Below are 20,070 nucleotides of genomic sequence, written 5' to 3'. Positions count from 1 at the left end.
ATGGATGACTCTCCATACTGTTGTTCTCCATTATGTGACCATGGCTGGCTCTCCATACTGTTGTTCTCCATTATGTGACCACGGCTGACTCCATACTGTTGTTCTCCATTATGTGACCATGGCTGACTCTCCATACTGTTGTTCTCCATTATGTGACCATGGCTGGCTCTCCATACTGTTGTTCTCCATTATGTGACCATGGCTGACTCTATATGCTGTTGTCCTCCATTATGTGACCATGGCTGGCTCTCCATACTGTTGTTCTCCATTATGTGACCATGGCTGGCTCTCCATACTGTTGTTCTCCATTATGTGACCATGGCTGGCTCTCCATACTGTTGTTCTCCATTATGTGACCATGGCTGACTCCATACTGTTGTTCTCCATTATGTGACCATGGCTGGCTCTCCATACTGTTGTCCTCCATTATGTGACCATGGCTGACTCTCCATGCTGTTGTTCTCCATTATGTGACCATGGCTGACTCTCAATACTGTTGTTCTCTATTATGTGACCATGGCTGACTCTCCATACTGTTGTTCTCCATTATGTGACCATGGATGACTCTCCATACTGTTGTTCTCCATTATGTGACCATGGCTGGCTCTCCATACTGTTGTTCTCCATTATGTGACCACGGCTGACTCCATACTGTTGTTCTCCATTATGTGACCATGGCTGACTCTCCATACTGTTGTTCTCCATTATGTGACCATGGCTGGCTCTCCATACTGTTGTTCTCCATTATGTGACCATGGCTGACTCTATATGCTGTTGTCCTCCATTATGTGACCATGGCTGACTCTCCATACTGTTGTTCTCCATTATGTGACCATGGCTGACTCTCCATACTGTTGTTCTACATTATGTGACCATGGCTGACTCTCCATACTGTTGTTCTCCATTATGTGACCATGGCTGACTCTCCATACTGTTGTTCTCCATTATGTGACCATTGCTGACTCTCCATACTGTTGTTCTCCATTATGTGACCATGGCTGACTCTATATGCTGTTGTTCTCCATTATGTGACCATTGCTGGCTCTCCATACTGTTGTTCTCCATTATGTGACCATGGCTGGCTCTCCATACTGTTGTTCTCCATTATGTAACCACGGCTGGGGAGCAGCATAGTGGGGCAGGTTGGACGTTCTCTACTGCAGCTGACCAGGGCTATAGTTGATGTTTCCTCAACTGGGTCTATTCCTCATCAATACTACTCCAACGGAAAGTACACACGCACACACACACCTTCAGAGCCACATGCACAGCTCATTCGAGTGAATTAGCCAAGCTGACTGGAGCGGGCCTAAGGGGAACTGGTGGATTCGTGAGGATGCCATTTGTGTGTATAAGCCAGCCATCTGGGTAGGAGCAGGTGTGTATAGAGGTGAGTGTGTACTATATATGTGTGACTGTGTGTGTGTATGCGTGCATGTGTGTATGTGTGTGTATAGTTGCGTGTGTACCTCTGCCACACCGCTGAGGCCTGTGTCTGGCTCGGAGGCCCTGACTTGCAGTGTGTGGAGTGTGTGTCCACTCTCAAAGTCCACTGTCCGGGTGAGGCTGACAGCTCCACTCTCCTGGTTGACACTGAACAGGTTGCCAGGGTTCACCAGCAGCATGTAGGACAGAGTCTTCCTCTGGAAGGAGATGGCCCCCACCATCGCCACACTGCAGGGGGAAACAGGACAGGATGTCATAAGGAGATACAGTATACAGGAAGTGATGTCATCGGGAGATGCATTAGACAGGATGCGATGTCATAAGGGGACACATTAGAGAGGATGGTGATGCACACACACACACACACACACACACACACACACACACACACACACACACACACACACACACACACACACACACACACACACACACACACACACACACACACACACACACACACCGTGTAGAGGGTGGGCAGAAGATGAATACATTTTGCTCCAGTCATCAGAGCCCTGAGGAGGCAGGTTCAGACACACACTTTGCCCTTCATGTTAATCCTAAAGTTTATTTTAATAAATATTTGAATTAGCCACACTTTCATATTCTGAGCCTCGGGACAAAATGATGCATCTGCGTCCCTCCTTCACCCCCACCTTCATAACCCCCCCCTCCCAACACATGACACATAATGCAGAGGAATCATCCACGTTCACACAATCCTTTGGCTTCCCCTCTAATGAGCAGCAGAGGCGGCTCACACACACAAAAACACACTAACTCACACACACATCACAAGCAAAAATACATGTACACACATATGCAGAAGACACGCATTCATTGGTTCACTGATGCTCTTACCCCACCTCCCCCACCTCCCTTCCCTCATCCTATTCCAAACGCACATCCAGCAGTTATTCCTGTCCAATGTCACCTGTAAAACCCTCATTTATTCACCTTTCTCGTAATCTCTAATGACAGCCTATTCCCCATGTAGTGCACTAGGTGGCTCTGGTCAAAAGTAGTCCATAATATGGGTAATTGGGTTTTCCTCACAACAATCTCTCCAAACCCAGGGTGTACTCACGCTTGGCCCACGGGCGTGTTCTCTTGGACAGTCAGGGTGTAGGAGGCGTTGGTGAACTGTGGGGGGCGGAACCCTGCCAGAATAGCCACTGTTGCACGGGGACCCTTCCTGCCCTGTGTGTCCACCGCCTGCACCCTCAGCATGTACTCCCTGCTGGGGGTCAGGGGTCGGCCGGTGGTCCTGACCTCCCCAGAGCTGCGGTCCACCTCAAACGAATCCTCGCCGCCTAGTTAGGGGATATAAACAACACGTATAAACACACAGACACAAATGGTTCTTCCAAGTGACTCAAAGGTTTTCTTGAAGGGATAGTTGACCCCTAAATCAAAGTTGTTCTGTGTTCTCACACCTCAACACACAGTTTGCCCCGGGGTCTTATAGACAATCATGTGAGTGATATCATGTAGCAGAGAAAGCTGTGCAGAAATTGACATCCCTAAGACATTGCTGATTTCTTGGGCTGGGGGGCTGGTGTGTGTGTTTATTTGTGTATAGAGATGGGGGTAGAGGACCCTTCTGCCAGCTGTGGCTGTGTGTGTGCGGTGTGTGTGTGTGTCTGTGTGTGCATGTGTTATCGGGTTAACACCCAGCCTCTGATCTTTCTCTGAGGAGGATAGGAAGACAGGGTCATCTTAATCCATGTCCCCCTTGGCAGCAGCATCAACAGAAGAGAAAGGGAGAAGAGGAGGAGGAGGAGGAAGAGAGAGAGAGAAAAGGAGGAAGAGGAAGAGAGAGAGAGAGAAGAGGAGGAGGAGGAGGAAGAGAGAGAGAGAGAGAAGAGGAGGAGGAGGAAGAGAGAGAGAGAGAAGAGGAGGAGGAGGAAGAGAGAGAGAGAGAAGAGGAGGAGGAGGAAGAGAGAGAAAGGGAGAAGAGGAGGAGGAGGAAGAGAGAGAGAGAGAAGAGGAGGAGGAGGAAGAGAGAGAGAGAGAAGAGGAGGAGGAGGAAGAGAGAGAAGAGGAGGAGGAGGAAGAGAGAGAGAGAGAAGAGGAGGAGGAGGAAGAGAGAGAAAGGGAGAAGAGGAGGAGGAGGAGGAAGAGAGAGAGAGAAAAGGAGGAAGAGGAAGAGAGAGAGAGAGAAGAGGAGGAGGAGGAAGAGAGAGAGAGAGAGAAAAGGAGGAGGAGGAAGAGAGAGAAAGGGAGAAGAGGAGGAGGAGGAGGAAGAGAGAGAGAGAAAAGGAGGAGGAGGAAGAGAGAGAAAGGGAGAAGAGGAGGAGGAGGAGGAAGAGAGAGAGAGAGAAGAGGAGGAGGAGGAAGAGAGAGAGAGAGAGAAGAGGAGGAGGAGGAAGAGAGAGAGAGAGAAGAGGAGGAGGAGGAAGAGAGAGAGAGAGAAGAGGAGGAGGAGGAAGAGAGAGAGAGAGAAGAGGAGGAGGAGGAAGAGAGAGAAAGGGAGAAGAGGAGGAGGAGGAAGAGAAAGGATGAAGAGGAGGAGGAGGTAGAGAAAGGACGAAGAGGAGGAGGAGGTAGAGAAAGGATGAAGAGGAGGAGGAGGAGGAAGAGAGAGAGAGAATAGGAGGAGGAGGAAGAGAGAGAGAGAATAGGAGGAGGAGGAAGAGAGAGAGAGAGAAGAGGAGGAGGAGGAAGAGAGAGAAGAGGAGGAGGAGGAAGAGAGAGAGAGAAGAGGAGGAGGAGGAAGAGAGAGAGAGAGAGAAGAGGAGGAGGAGGAAGAGAGAGAAGAGGAGGAGGAGGAAGAGAGAGAGAGAGAGAAGAGGAGGAGGAGGAAGAGAGAGAGAGAGAGAAGAGGAGGAGGAGGAAGAGAGAGAAGAGGAGGAGGAGGAAGAGAGAGAGAGAGAAGAGGAGGAGGAGGAAGAGAGAGAAAGGGAGAAGAGGAGGAGGAGGAGGAAGAGAGAGAGAGAATAGGAGGAGGAGGAAGAGAGAGAGAGAATAGGAGGAGGAGGAAGAGAGAGAGAGAGAGAAGAGGAGGAGGAGGAAGAGAGAGAAGAGAGAAGAGGAGGAGGAGGAAGAGAGAGAGAGAGAGAAGAGGAGGAGGAGGAAGAGAGAGAAGAGGAGGAGGAGGAAGAGAGAGAGAGAGAAGAGGAGGAGGAGGAAGAGAGAGAAAGGGAGAAGAGGAGGAGGAGGAGGAAGAGAGAGAGAGAGAGAAGAGGAGGAGGAGGAAGAGAGAGAAGAGGAGGAGGAGGAAGAGAGAGAGAGAGAGAAGAGGAGGAGGAGGAAGAGAGAGAGAGAGAAGAGGAGGAGGAGGAAGAGAGAGAGAGAATAGGAGGAGGAGGAAGAGAGAGAAAGGGAGAAGAGGAGGAGGAGGAGGAAGAGAGAGAGAGAATAGGAGGAGGAGGAAGAGAGAGAGAGAATAGGAGGAGGAGGAAGAGAGAGAAAGGGAGAAGAGGAGGAGGAGGAGGAAGAGAGAGAGAGAAAAGGAGGACGAGGAAGAGAGAGAGAGAGAAGAGGAGGAGGAGGAGGAAGAGAGAGAGAGAAAAGGAGGAGGAGGAGGAGAGAGAGAGAGAAGAGGAGGAGGAGGAAGAGAGAGAGAGAAGAGGAGGAGGAGGAAGAGAGAGAGAGAAAGGAGGAGGAGGAGGAGAGAGAGAGAGAAGAGGAGGAGGAGGAAGAGAGAGAGAGAAGAGGAGGAGGAGGAAGAGAGAGAGAGAAGAGGAGGAGGAGGAGAGAGAGAGAGAGAGAAGAGGAGGACGAGGAGAGAGAGGGAGAGAGGAGGAGGAGGAAGAGAGAGAGAGAAGAGGAGGAGGAGGAAGAGAGAGAGAGAGAGGAGGAGGAGGAAGAGAGAGAGAGAAGAGGAGGAGGAGGAAGAGAGAGAGAGTGAAGAGGAGGAGGAGGAAGAGAGAGAGAGTGAAGAGGAGGAGGAGGAAGAGAGAGAGAGAAAAGGAGGAGGAAGAGAGAGAGAGAGAGAGAAGAGGAAGAGAGAGAGAGAGAAGAGGAGGAGGAGGAAGAGAGAGAGAGAAGAGGAAGAGGAGGAGGAAGAGAGAGAGAAGAGGAGGAGGAAGAGAGAGAGAGAAGAGGAGGAGGAGGAAGAGAGAGAGAGAAGAGGAAGAGGAGGAGGAAGAGAGAGAGAAGAGGAGGAGGAAGAGAGAGGAATAGGAGGCACACTACTGCTGCTAGACAGGGACATGTAGCTAATCACAGCTGCATTGTCCTGTCACTCACTTCTTTTGGATTATTCATTATTTTTTTATATATTTTTTATTCAATCTATATCTATTTAATTTGTTATTTGTTATAATCTATTGTACATTGTCGCTGTTTTAGGAACACCTGAGTACCCTAAAAATTGAACATTTGCATGGCATCCTTTAATTAAATGATTTTATCTCATCAGAGTTTAGCTATCTAATCTCATCAAACGTAATGTAAAATGGACACTATTTAAACGTTGTATCAATTCAATCACAATTTTGCCATACTTCCTCTGTCAAGTATGAGCTTTATTTCCCCATCGATTGATTAATAATAAAACAGCCTTACTTGTAGGGAGGCTACCTCACATGATTTTCCATTTCACTAATTGGCACCCTTGACAAAAAGCTCCTGCCCACAAATCTTCACCATCGTCTCGAGAATCCAACCCATCCATCTTCCCATCCCTCCTCTCCAACCCATCCCTCCCCTCCAACCCATCCCTCCTCTCCAACCTATCCATCTTCCCATCCCTCCTCTCCAACCCATCCATCTTCCCATCCCTCCTCTCCAACCCATCCATTTCCCCATCCCTCCTCTCCAACCCATCCATCTTCCCATCCCTCCTTTCCAATCCATACATCTTCCCATCCCATCCCTCCCCTCCAACCCATCCACCTTCCCATCCCTCTTCTCCAACCCATCCACCTTCCCATCCTTCCTCTCCAACCCATCCCTCCCCTCCAACCCATCCACCTTCCCATCCCTCCCCTCCAACCCATCCACCTTCCCGTCCCTCCTCTCCAACCCATTCACCTTCCCATCCCTCCTCTCCAACCCATTCACCTTCCCATCCCTCCTCTCCAACCCATCCACCTTCCCATCCCTCCTCTCCAACCCATCCCTCCTGTCCAACCCATCCACCTTCCCATCCCTCCTCTCCAAACCATCCACCTTCCCATCCCTCCTCTCCAACCCATCCCTCCTGTCCAAACCATCCACCTTCCCATCCCATCCCTCCTCTCCAAACCATCCACCTTCCCATCCCATCCCTCCTCTCCAAACCATCCACTTTCCCATCCCTCCTCACCCAAAAGATTCCTGATTCCAAATCTAGAAGCCTTGAAAGCCCCGGGGAGTGATTATCCTGCGTTCCACATGCTCGCTAACACGTGTCCCCTCTCCCTCCCCTCTCTCTCCCCAACCGTAATTGAAATTCAACACGACCCCATAAAAGAAAAGCAAATAAACAAAAACAAAATCAATATACAGAGCGGCGGCATAGCCTGTGCCAGATGTTGGTGATAATTACCACTGTCAGAGCCAGTTCTTTTTGTGTGTCTGCTTGTTAGCCGTGTTAGCGCTTAGTGGCAGAGGGGATGCTCATGCTAATTTGCTCTTGTATCTCTTGCGCTTGACGGAATTTATTGATTTTAGGAGTTGTTTTTTCCCCTGACAACACACAAACACCCCCCACACACCATTTCCAGCCCTTCTAGATGGTAGTCACCAGATCGCCATTTCACTCACCGTCCAGTAGCAGGAAGTGGGCGTTTCCTATTGTGCCGTCTCGTTGGCGGGCGGTGAGGCGGTAGACCACAGAGCCTGGTGCGGCGTCAGGTCCCACTGCGCCCAGATAGGGCTGAGGGAACATGCCCCACTGCAGGTCTGCCAGGGTGGGTACACTCAGGCTCAGCCTGCAGAGGTACCACTCATCACCTACAAACACAGAAAAGATAAGAGGTTAAGGGTCAGGGTCAAAGGTCAGAGATAACAGTTTGTACAGACAGGGGGACATGGAATCACTACTAAGAGGTTGTCTGTGTGAAATGTAGGCATATGAGCTAATTGCATTCTGGGAAAGACTAGTGTCTGCTGAAGCCCCCAATCCTTTGATGGTGATGTCATTGGGTCATTGGGTCTGAGTCCTCTTTTTAGCCAAAAAAGGCACAGTGTCTGGGCCACTTCCCACCATTGGGCTTTGACTTTTTCAAACACATCCATCCATCTGTCCCTTTCAAATTGTTTGTGATCCCTGGCACAATCTCCTTAATCGTATCTGCCTCTCAAAATCAATTTCTCAACAATCCGCTGGTCTCAACCCCCCCCCCCCCCCCCCCCCCCTGACGGCGGCCACAGCACTTTGATGACGCTGGACTCATTCTCTGGGTGGAGACAAATGGCCAGATGCAACAAGGCTGATAGGTTCCCTGTTTCCATCCCAGGCTGATAGGTTCCTGTTTCCATCCCAGGTTGAAGGGCTCTCCCTCCCTCGTCTGTTTCCTCGCTAGCAGCTATCTGCTGTCTGAGACTGTCGCTTCCCCCGAGGCCTTAGCAGTCAGTGAAAAGAATGACATTTTCTTTACAAACCCATCACCCTCTCTTTCTATCGCTCTTCACACGAGCATGTTTCTCACAAAACACACTGTCTGATAGCACACTGAGAGAGGGAGAGAGAGAGAGAAAAGGGGAGAAAGAGAGAGAGAGGAAAGAGGTGGGGAGGGGCAGAAAGTAAGCAAGATCAGAAAAGATTCAGAGAAGGGGACTCCAGTCAAACAGACATATCTGCCGCTGTGTGTTGTTGTTGCTTGTCGTCTGGTTTTGGGAGAGTTTGTTTTGTCTGCAGACTTGTGCTTCATGTTGTTTGCAATGTCTGGCGCGAAGGAGAGACAACAGCAAATAAGAGGGAGCTTCACATCTGAGGGACGCAGGGAAGCGGCGGGAAAAAGAGAGGGAGAAGAAAAGAAGACGAACGCACCACTCTCTCCCTCCTTCCTGCCTTTTCATATGTGGGCCTTTAGAAGCCCGTCAGCGGAGCCTGATAGAGAGAGGGAGTGGGGAAGAGAAAGAGAGAGGGGAGGAAGACACAGGTGAGGGTGGGAGCCTTCTTGACAGATCTTTTCAGCGCAAGGCTCTAGATTCTTGTATTGCTATTTTGTAATTCAGCGGATGGATGTGGTTGTTTTGTTTGGCGCTTATACACCGGTTGGCTATGTATGAATGTATGAGTTCCTCCACAGACATCAATGGCCCTTCATAATGATAGCGGTGTCATGATCTTTGGTCCAAGCGACTGAGCACACACTAAGTACATGCCAAACACACGCATATATACATAAATGCATACAAATGGCTGACTTAGGGTTGGCTCAGTGGGCTTTAACCATTAAACTGTGCCTGGGGGTCAAAAAGCAAGGCATGAGGAGAGATATAGGAGAGTTAAACACAAGAGTGTCAGTGTCATGACCTGTACATAAACTGCTCACAGAGGAGAGAAGAATATCTTACAGTACGTACATCCACCACAGGTCTCTCTCTCACTCTCTCTCTCACTCTCTCTCTCACTCTCTCTGCTTCATCTGTCACCAGGGCCATCCATGCCTCTCTCTCTCCTTCTCTTCCCTCTTTTCTCCACCAAACTAGCAGAACTAAAAGGCAGCCAACAGATCCACCTTGTCAGTGTTCTGTGAGAGTGAATCAGTCGACAAAGCGGGCAAAGCTCCACACGTGTCTGTTACCGCCTTTCTAATCCACGTAAGATCCGATGGTAACCAGATGAAATCGCCCCAGATACGATACACACCCGCCGTATTAATAGCCCAGTGACACTCGTCTGAGTCCACCCAAAGCTGTCTTCTCATTTGAATATCAATTCGGATGATGTCACAGATTGTTATGCAAATCCGGGAATAAAAGGGGAAAATTGTGTTTGTCTTCTTCCCCCTGATTTGATACACAGTGAATTAGAGATGCAGCCGTGCAAAAGAGGCCAGTATTGACAGAGCGAGAATGAGATTGCATTCAAGTGGTCTTTATGTGTCTGACATCAGATGAAGAGGACACATTTGAGTGGGGCCCAATTTGTGTCAGTACATTGACAGTGTTGTCCAATAACAGCCGACCAAAATGATACGAGGCTTCAACTGAAGGAGAAGTGATGACGGAATGGGGAAGATTCTTTCAGATCTCCATGAAGTACCAACGTAAGGGAGGGGCTAGGAGTTGTCCTTTAAATAACCATTACATTAAATAAGGGGGTGATAGAGAGAGGGGGCACCCATCCCATTTCCCCAAGACCCCAGGACCCTATTGGCTCCTCTTGGACCCTCGTGATCCCTCTCAGACCTGACAGAGATGGTGTGTGGTATCTGGTGACGTGATGCCGCTAGAACAAAGACCTGTGATAGGACTGGAGGGAGATCAGAGCTATCACTGTTACAGGAGACCACCTGAGGTACAATACAGAGAGCAAGAGTCATGCAGCTGAGCTAGGATTACACACACACACACTGTTTTTGTACATACACAAACAGGTTTATACTCCCACAACGCCCCTGGGGAGGTCACATAGGTGTGTGTGTGTTTGTGTGAATGATAGCGTAGGATGTGTCGCCTTTGTGACTCACAGAGTGCAGGTGTTCCCATGAGTCCAGTCTCTGTGGCAGCAGGTTAAGTCTTTGTGACATTTGAACAAACACGCATGCAGGCATCTCACGTAATTGCCTGTCCTTGCTGGCCTGGCAAGAAGTTGACACTGGGTGTGTGTGTGTGTGTGTGTCAGAATCTAAAAAGAACCTCCCTTTCACGCACGATTAACTACTCAATGATGTGGATCTCACTTTTGTTTTAATGACATACATAATTACGTTTCAAATCAAGAGCTTTTTTCTCCTCTAAAACCATGTGATGCACAGTGACATTCTTTAAGGGGAGACGAGAGAGAGAGAGAGAGAAAGATATATATATATATATAAAGTACAGGCTCAGTGAGCACATCTTTGCTATTGAGAAAGGTAGACACAGGAAAACATGGCTTTGTAGAGGAAAGGCTGTGCAACCACAACACCACAGCAGAACCCGAAACAGAGCTGAGACAGAGCTGCATTTCCTGACAAAATGTAAAAAATATAAAACAATTAGAGAGTGTCATTTCCCCAAATTTTAAACCCTTATTCAAGGTTTCAAAGACCTCTCTGATGAGGATAGGCTACCCATCCTGTTGGGGGAGGACGCAGAGAGCTGTGGGTTTCAAAGACCTCTCTGATGAGGATAGGCTACCCGTCCTGTTGGGGGAGGACGCAGAGAGCTGTGGGTTGGCAGCGCACTACATTGCTGCCTGCCATAAGTTGAGGGACAGTGTCTGACAGACCAACCAACCTGCACATGTCCTCTATGCTTATTGTTATTGTTCAATGTATGGTTATTATGACCCTTGGTTATTGCTGTCCCCATTGACTGTCACACCCTGGCCATAGAGAGGCTTTTATTCTCTATTTTGGTTAGGCCAGGGTGTGACTAGGGTGGGCATTCTAGTTTCTTTATTTCTATGTTTTCTATTTCTTTGTGTTTGGCCGGGTGTGGTTCTCAATCAGAGGCAGCTGTCTATCGTTGTCTCTGATTGAGAACCATACTTAGGTATCCCTTTTTTCCACCTGTCTTGGCCTTAAGCTTCACGGTTTGTTTTGGTATTGTTTATTGTTTTGTTGGCGACATCTACTATTAAAAGTATGTACGCTCACCACGCTGCACCTTGGTCCTCTTCTTTAAACAGCCGTGACATTGACAATATTGATTATTATTATTCATTATTTTAAAATTTCCTCCATAGTAAGCTTTGGCAAGATGTACATTGTTACGTCATGCCAATAAAGCAAATGTATTTTAATTGTTAGAGGGGGAGGGAGAGAGAGCGAGGGTGAGAGAGTGATAGCGAGAGAAAAGAGAGAGGGATAGAGAGGGAGAGATGCTCAACGTGTGAGAGAAACCACAGAGAAACTTGCAACATCCTCTATACTTATATTACAGCTGGTTAGTAGATAATTGGCTGTGTCAATATTAGACTATCAAAAGAGACTGTCACCAAATCTTTCAAAAGGTGGGGTTTAGTTGCCATTGGGTAGCTACTGAGAATAATATTTTGAGGGAGGAGAGTCATTGAGGGACAAACCCCCTCAGTTTTATGGGCTGGGAACCCTGCTCCCCATCTGCTCCCTGGTAGCCAGCGGACTGAGGCGTTATGCATCCTAATTAATGATCTTATAGACTGGCCCACTTTCCCCCCCTGCACGCACACACACACACACACACACACACACACACACACACACACACACACACACACACACACACACACACACACACACACACACACACACACACACACACACACACACACACACACACACACACACACACACACACACACACACACACACACAGAGTTAATTAAGCACCATTTTTTTAACCTGATGGGTGGGGGAGAGAGAGAGAGAGAGAGAGAGAGAGAGAGAGAGAGAGAGAGAGAGAGAGAGAGAGAGAGAGAGAGAGAGAGAGAGAGAGAGAGAGAGAGAGAGATGAGAAGATATGTCAAGACAGACAAGAGAGAGAGCATAGAAAGGGGAAAAGGGATTGATAAGGGACATCATTATATTTACTCCCCTCTGTTCATTTAATACAGACAGTCTGACCTCACTGTGGACGTCCACTGATATTTCTGGTACCTAGAGTGGACAGAGGAAAAGGACAGCCCTACAGTACTGCTACCATCACTCCACTCTTTTCTCAAATCCTCCTCTCATTGCTCCACATTTCAACCTTGATTGACTTTTACTGCCCAAACTTAATGATATTCCAAACGCTCAACTGGTTTAACGTAGCTAAGCAACCAATATGATGATGTAAATGCATGTAAATGCAATACTCCATGAAATACAAGAGAGAGACAGCAGGAATAACTTATTCTATTTTCTCCTTTGATAAAGCCACAAACAAACAGGCATTGAGAACATTAGGGAAAAATGAATACATTTCAGCCACAGACAGAACTGTGCAGTGTGTGTGTGTGTGTGTGGTGTGTGTGTGTGTGTTTTCTGATAAGCCCTGAGGCTGTGTGTGGATGGAGCCCTCCCCACTACACACTCATCCACACACAGACAATCAAATGCAGAGGAGACATAGCTGCTCATGTATGTCCCTGCATGCCCTGTGGAGTGACAACGTTCCATCACCCCACCCTCTCTCTTACTCCTCCTGGGCTCTGGTCTCCCAGCACCTCGTGAACACATTAGATCCTAACTAACTACCACAACCAATAGCCACCCGTGTCATGCCTGTCTCTCTGGAATGAGAGGCCCACAGGGGGCTGCCCTTTCTCTGCCTGACCACAAATGTAGTATTTCACCACTCGAGGACCGTGGACGCCCGTGAGTGAGTGAGCGAGCGAGTCCTCACAGTCGACACAACACGGAAACTCAATTAGAGCCATTCTGTGGTCAAGTGTGCATGGGGAATGGAGGGTTAGGGGAGGAACAGAGGTTATTATGGGGTTTTAGTAAGCTCCTAGCTACACTAATAGCGTTCTCCACTCCACCCAGACCACCTTCAAAAGACACTCACCTTACTGTGAGGTGAATGCAGAGTATGTGTGTGACCTCTCAAGGTGAGTTATCAACAACAAGAGCCTTAGGGTGCTTCTACACGGGGTGTGTCTCTGTCATGGAAGGCTCGTGGGAGGCGCTATAGGAGGACGGGCTCATTGTAAACAAGACGCCTCTACACCAACTGTTTACATCAACTAACCATCTCTATCTCTTATTTCCCCACAGGTAGATAGGGTAGATTGTCTTTTCTCATATCCAGTATTCATTAGCAAGTAGGGAAACGTATAGTCTCACAAGGGGTCATTTACTTCAGCACACTCACTGTGCTCGTAGTCTTCCTGGTAAGCACTGCTCATCCTGACTTCGGAGTATAGATTACTTCCCCCACCAAGGACACTGGGATCGTCTGAACTCTCCCAACTCAATATGCGGCTGGTGTCGGCGCGATAGAAGACAGAATCTGGGTGGATAAGCCGGATCCAGGGGTTTGATTTTCCCAATAACTCCTAGGAATGGAATCAATCGCTCCAGAGGAGTGGAGAGGCTGGATCCAAAGCCGGAGTGAAAACCAAGCTCTCTGTCTTTGACGGCAGAGTGAAAAACAGTAGGATTTATTTATCTGATCCCCAATCTCAATGCTGTGTGAGACGGGGTCTGCGAGGGAGGATTGGAGAAGGCCATCATGGGAAATTGGGTCAAAAGCCAAAGCCTGTCTGTGGAGCAGTGGTATGATGATACACGCACTCACATACAGTATACATTCACATTAAGTCCCTGCTAGTGGAAGGGCAGTGACTACAGTTATTAAATGTCCTTGGGGAACTTTTCAATGCTGTCAGACTTCTAGTCATGAGGATTTTACAGTTGAAATGAATTCTCCTTTAGTTTGTGTGGTTGAATGTATGAGGTACATCTGCTGTAATCTCAACTGCCATGAGAGAAGTTTGTGATGGTGAGACTACTTCTGCAAGAGTTACGCCCAAAGATAAAATGAGTGAAATAAGGAGAGAACATGAAAGTGTGGATAAAGCCACACAAGGCTCAGTATTAAAAACTGTATTTTATAAAAACTATTTCAGTCACCTCAGAGAGAGAGAAAATCTAAGAAAGAGAGACAGAGACAGAGAGAGAGAGTGTGTGTGTGAGAGAGAGAGAGAGAGAGAGAGAGTGTGGGAGAGAGAGAAAGAGTGAGACAGTGAGAGTGAGAGTGAGAGAGAGAGAGAGAGAGAGAGAGAGAGAGAGAGAGAGAGAGAGAGAGAGAGAGAGAGAGAGAGAGAGAGAGAGAGAAAGAGAAACAGAGGTCAAGAAAGAGAGAAAAACGACAGAGGGGTAGCTCTCAGAAGGTTTTCACTCATCTAACACTCATTCTTCCTTTTCTGCCTTAAATCTCTCTCGACCCTTGCCATCATACCTCAATAATTCTACTTTTACATCTACTGAAACAGACCCTTGAATTGAGAAAAACCGACATATGTAGACTCTCACAAGCTGTGAAAGAAAATACATTGTGATCTAAAACATGAAAAATGTCGGTTAAATTATGAATATCTGAGGACTTTTGTCAGACATTAAAAAATAAAACAGTAAAACATTTATGTGGCAACTCATTCGATATTGATGTGTTATGTCAAGATATTTCTCTGTAGAAACTGACAATTGTGGAAGTGTGATTAGGGAGGAGAGGCAAGGTGTGTGTGTGTGTGTGTGTCTGCTTGTCGAGGGATTATGTTGGATTTAATAGAATCAGCCATATAACTTTAAATGAGCAACACAATCACATCTCATGTAGGCATTCACAGGTCCAATTTCAGTTGATTATCTCACTGTGTCAATGTCAAGGTCAGCAGGAGGGTGTGAACAGCTGAACCCAGACCTGCCTACAGGACTTGGATCTGCCACAGCTGCCAACAGTGCCTATCTTCAATCACCTGACATCTACGCCAACCATGGGTGACAGACAGACCGGCACACATACAGTGCTGTACGTACACACACACACACACACAAAGAGGTGCTATTGCAAACAAACACACACACACTTACACAGATGTAGCGCTGATGGGCAAGCACAAGCACCTCAGGTGACATGGGGTTGAAAAGAACACATCATGTGTGTGTGTGTGTGTGTGTGTGTGTGTGTGTGTGTGTGTGTGTGTGTGTGTGTGTGTGTGTGTGTGTGTGTGTGTGTGTGTGTGCGTGTGCGTGTGCGTGTGCGTGTGCGTGTGTGTGTGTGTGTGTGTGAGGGGTCCATTCACATCCACCTAAGGGCTCCTAGATAGCAGCTGAGGTGCTTGTATGTCCCTAATGGTGCTACATCTGTGTAAATAAATGTCTGTGTGTGTGTGAGTGTGAGTGTGAGTGTGAGTGTGAGTGTGAGTGTGAGTGTGAGTGTGAGTGTGTGTGTGTGTGTGTGTGTGTGTGTGTGTGTGTGTGTGTGTGTGTGTGTGTGTGCGCGTGTAAACTCTGATCCCTTATCAGCAACCATCATATGTACCAACAAAGAAAAAACAACAAAGGAGGGAAAGCTCTACTGAACCTGGCTGTGTGTTATTGTGTGTGTGACTGTGTGTTATTGTGTATGTGGCTGTGTGTTATTGTGTGTGTGGGTGTGTATGTTTGTGTGTGTGATGTGTGCCCATGCTTCTGTGTGACTGTTTGTGTGTACACACCCGAGCCAGGGAGAGGATGGAGGGTACTGGGGCGCACCAAAGCCAAGGTTCCAACTATTTGCCATTCAGGTGAAATAGCCTGATTTTCCGCCAAGTGATTCCATATGGGAGTTGTGGGATCAAATCCCTGAGACCAATGCTGGCCTGCTGAGCTAGCCCACACAAACAGGGGATTCCCACAGAGACACACAGGGGCATGTGAAAGCCCATCTTTTCAAGCATGGGGTCATGATAAATATAAAGGGTTTTCTGTGTTGGTGCAACATGGGTGACGGGAGACGAGACCTGGGGTGTAAATTATAGGTTGGCTTGGTACCCACATATGACCTGATTACCATTTCACACAGAAGCTGTGATTCACATAGATCCAACACACAGACACACACTCATTCTGCTTAGATCCAGCAGAGGCCCTACACACACACACACACACACACACACACACACACACACACACACACACACACACACACACACACACACACACACACACACACAGAACACAAGAAAACTCCCACCCATGCATCACACACACACAAACACCCCCCCCCCCCCCCCCCCCCCCCCAAAGAGCAGTGACAAGGCCTAGTGATCAAAGGAGCAGATTTGCTCCATTGTTTGCATAAATAGCCAGCAGAAGCTGTTTAGAGAGAGTGCTAAGCCCACCAAAGAGCTTTTCAATACCACACTGGACCCTACTTATGGAAAGGAACACACAACAATAGGGCAGATATTCAACCAATCTGGTTCAAACTTCTAAAGCCGGCGAAGCCGCCACTTTGGCTCCTTTGGCTTCCATAATAGAGGAGCAGGGTTTTCCCTAAACATCGCTTAGGCAAGGTGGGCTGCCGGCTTACTCTGTTGCTAGCTGGCTTACAAACTTTGGGTTCGGTTCAGTTGGACTCAGTTTGAAGAGGACATGCTAGTGTCTGCTTCCATGGGTTGTTGCTTGGTGACACTCCGCTCGAGAAAACAATACTAGGGGAAACACTTACAGTTTTTCTCAGTCACTTTGGTGCATTTCTTAGATCAAAAGTGCAATTCTTGATACTACTTGTACACATTCCAAATCATCTAGTCACTTGTGCACATCATTAAAGCAATTTCTTATTCCTTTGAACAAATTGCAATTGATAATGTACAAGTGTCAGCTTTTTTCCACATTATCAATTGCTCATGTCATGTTGATCAAAATATAGTAGATGGTTCTCTGCTGAATAGTCTTACCCCTTAAACATCTAGGCATTAGATCCTTGCATAAGCCATTACATGCAAAATTGTTGAACTATTTGTCATAAACTGTCAAGCATAGTTTTACACATTTCTATTAGACCTTTTGTACAAAAATGTGAATTGATGAATCGTGCAGGTGAAATTGACCCTCACTCATGAAGGAATGTAAAGTGTTAGTTCAACCAACAATCAACCAGTTGTCTAAATTGCTCAAAGGTGCATCTCATGAAGAATCAATTGGCAAGCATATATAGACAGACCACAACACAGAGTTGCAATTTTCCAATAATGGATGGACCAGGAAACGAACAGGGTCAACAGCCAAGAGGAGGAAGAAGAGGGGCAAGGATGCGTGGTGGAAGGCAAAACAGAGGAAGAGGCAGAAGAGGACATAGGCGCATATCTGATGACATAAGGGCCACTATTGTAGACCATGTTGTCAATCATGGCCTTACAATGGCTGAGGCGGGTCGAAGGGTGCAGCCGAATATTGGGAGATCAACCGTGTCCTCAATAGTTCAAACGTTTCGAAGAGAGAACAGGTATGTCCACCAATGTACAGTGCACTGTTACTGTATATAAGCAGTATACTGTATACTTCCTACAATGCTTCATATTACAGTAGTCCACTTGTATTTCACAGCATACAGAAATATACTCTATACAGATACATACTGCACCTTACATGCACCCACCTGTATGGTTTACAGTAAAATGTGTGTTCGCATAGTTTTTGTCGATGTGAAAGTGTGCGATGCATCACTGCATTTTTCCCCACATAGGACTGCAAGATTACCTCAAACCGGTGGCAGAGGACGCCTTTTCACACCTCAACAGGAGGAGGCTATTTGCACCATGGTACGAGCAAACAATGCCATGAGACTCAGGGAAATACAAAGGACCATTATAGAAGACAACGATGTCTTTGAAAACATCCATACAGATGTAGCATCTCAACCATCGACAGGGTGCTGCATAGACTCATACAACACCCAGCATCTACTCAACTTTTTAGAGACTCTCTACAGGGCTCTCATCCCTGATGATGAGAGGGGTCTGTTTGGAGAGGATTTGCCAAAGTATGTGGTCATTTGTGATAATGTGAGTTTCCATCGATCAAACATCATAAGGCAATGGTTTGTGACCCACCCGAGGATGCTCATAGAATTCCTCCCACCTTATTCACCATTCCTTAACCCAATTGAGGAGTTATTTTCAGCATGGAGGTGGAAGGTGTACGATCGTCAGCCACACACACAGATGACCCTGCTGGCTGCAATGGATGCAGCATGTGAGGACATCACAGTAGACGCCTGCAGAGGATGGATAAGGCATTCCAAAAGATTCTTTCCACGTTGCATTGGAAGGGAAAATATCCGGTGTGATGTGGATGAGAATATGTGGGTCGACAGACAGGAACGTCTGGATGTGTAGAGACAGCACAACAGTGCTGCGGGCAAAGTTGTGCCTTAGGGGTGGTTTCCTGTGTTCCTTTCTAATTGAGTTTTTTTTCCTTTGTGCCCCTTGGGTTGTCCAGTCTCTTTCAATACAGTAATTTGTAAATAGTACTGTTGAAATTGATATATGCCATAGAAGTGCAGCCTTGTGCATTTTCAATACAGTAACTGTCATCCAAACTGTAGCCTAAGTTTACATCAGGTAATATTGTCAAAGTACACAGTTACATTGACAACATGCCTAAACATTTTGACGACCTTGTTCGTGAACAATGACTCAATGACTTAACATTCTGATGACACTGACATGATCATTGGCATGAATATTTACTTTTGAGAGATGTACTAAGGATTTTTAGTGACTGACTAGCTTTATAAACATATCTATTGTATATTGCAGTTTGTCCAAATTGTTCTGAGAAATGCACTTATTATTTTGCACATGTTAGGGATGATGTGAAAAATGCACCAAAGCGACTGAGAAAAACTGTAAAGGGAGAGACAGAAAGGTCAAGTCCCTACTTGTTTTAGAATGAGTTTGTCTTTTTCCTTGTTTTGCTCGTTGTTCTATCGCTTTTTTCGTCCCTCATTCTGACGTCTTGCCATTTTTCATTCTGTCATTCTCACTCAGACTCTTGAACTCTGTCGCTCTCTTCAACCTCCCTCTGACTGCATTTTTCTCTATTTTCTTCCTTTCTCTTTATTCTCCTCACTCACTTCCTTGAAGGATTAGACCAGGGTCTTGAGTATCTCCACCAGGGAGTTTTAGCCAATGACAGACCGAATTACTTCTCACACAGATTCCGCAAAATAAAGAGCAACCACTTCCTCCTTTCCTCAAACACTCTTTTTTTCATATGACCCTTTTCTCCCTTTCGGATCCAGCATGCCTTGGGACTCCAGAAACCAGATATACAACTAACGTGGACCTGGAAAACCCATCCAGGTAATTGATCTATGTGACTAAGGAGCAGCACATATTACAGTGTTAGCGTTAGTACAGTACGTAGCATGGCTAAGTGTGTTCCACCGTGGACGTGAAGGGGCTGGCGGTGGCTAGGCTAATTGCTGTGGAAGTGTGGTGTGGGTGATTAAGCTCACAGAGCGGAGTGCCTGTTCCTCTAATGAGAGCAGCTGTCAAAGTGCAGGACCCTTTGATAGTGCGGGGGTGTCTTCGTGTTCTTGGACCCCCGTGTTCTACACACACACACATAACACACACATAACACACACACACACACCCCAGGATAGAGAACATAAATAATCTCCCCTTAGCTGTACCCGTTTTCTCTTCTCTCCCTTTACCATGACTCATCTTCTACCCATTTCTGAACTCCTTTTTTATTTTCCTCGTCGTTCTGTCTCTCTCATCAGCTATCTTGCTCCTTCACTCTCTTCCCTCCTAGACTTGAGCCTCCTCTTTGTCTCCCCATCGAGCCTCGTTCATTTCCTGCCCTCTTCTGTCCTGATATTTTCTCCTTCACTCCAGGCCTCTCTCCTCTTCTGTCCTCCTCTCTCCTCTTCCGTCCTCCTCTCTCTAATCTTCCCCTCCTCTGCCTCCTTCCATCCTTGTGTGTGTCTGTCAGGCATGTCAATCAGAAGCCTCCTGTGGACCAGGGTCAGCGACATGCCCCCTGGGTTAATCCAAGTCACAGACCCAGTATCCTCTCTCTTAGTCATATGACTTGTAAATACAGATGTAGGATCTTAATTTAAGCCAGT

The 20,070-nt window shown here is 47.1% G+C and overlaps 1 protein-coding gene across 1 annotated transcript in view; it reads right to left on the bottom strand.

Annotated features, from left to right (window-relative positions):
• Window positions 1-20,070, bottom strand: part of LOC129838155 (neural-cadherin-like) — a 134,650-nt gene that overhangs the window by 77,500 nt on the left and 37,080 nt on the right. Inside the window, exons 2-4 of the mRNA XM_055904914.1 lie at window positions 7,141-7,329; window positions 2,534-2,759; window positions 1,470-1,674 (exon numbers count right to left, since the gene is read on the bottom strand). Of these exons, the coding sequence (XP_055760889.1) occupies window positions 1,470-1,674; window positions 2,534-2,759; window positions 7,141-7,329 (620 nt within the window). The remainder of the gene's footprint in view (window positions 1-1,469; window positions 1,675-2,533; window positions 2,760-7,140; window positions 7,330-20,070) is intronic.

The sequence above is a fragment of the Salvelinus fontinalis genome, chromosome 38 (genome assembly GCF_029448725.1).
Source record: "Salvelinus fontinalis isolate EN_2023a chromosome 38, ASM2944872v1, whole genome shotgun sequence".
In the NCBI taxonomy this organism is placed as follows: Eukaryota; Metazoa; Chordata; class Actinopteri; order Salmoniformes; family Salmonidae; genus Salvelinus; species Salvelinus fontinalis.
This window is presented reverse-complemented; position numbering and strand designations above follow the sequence as displayed.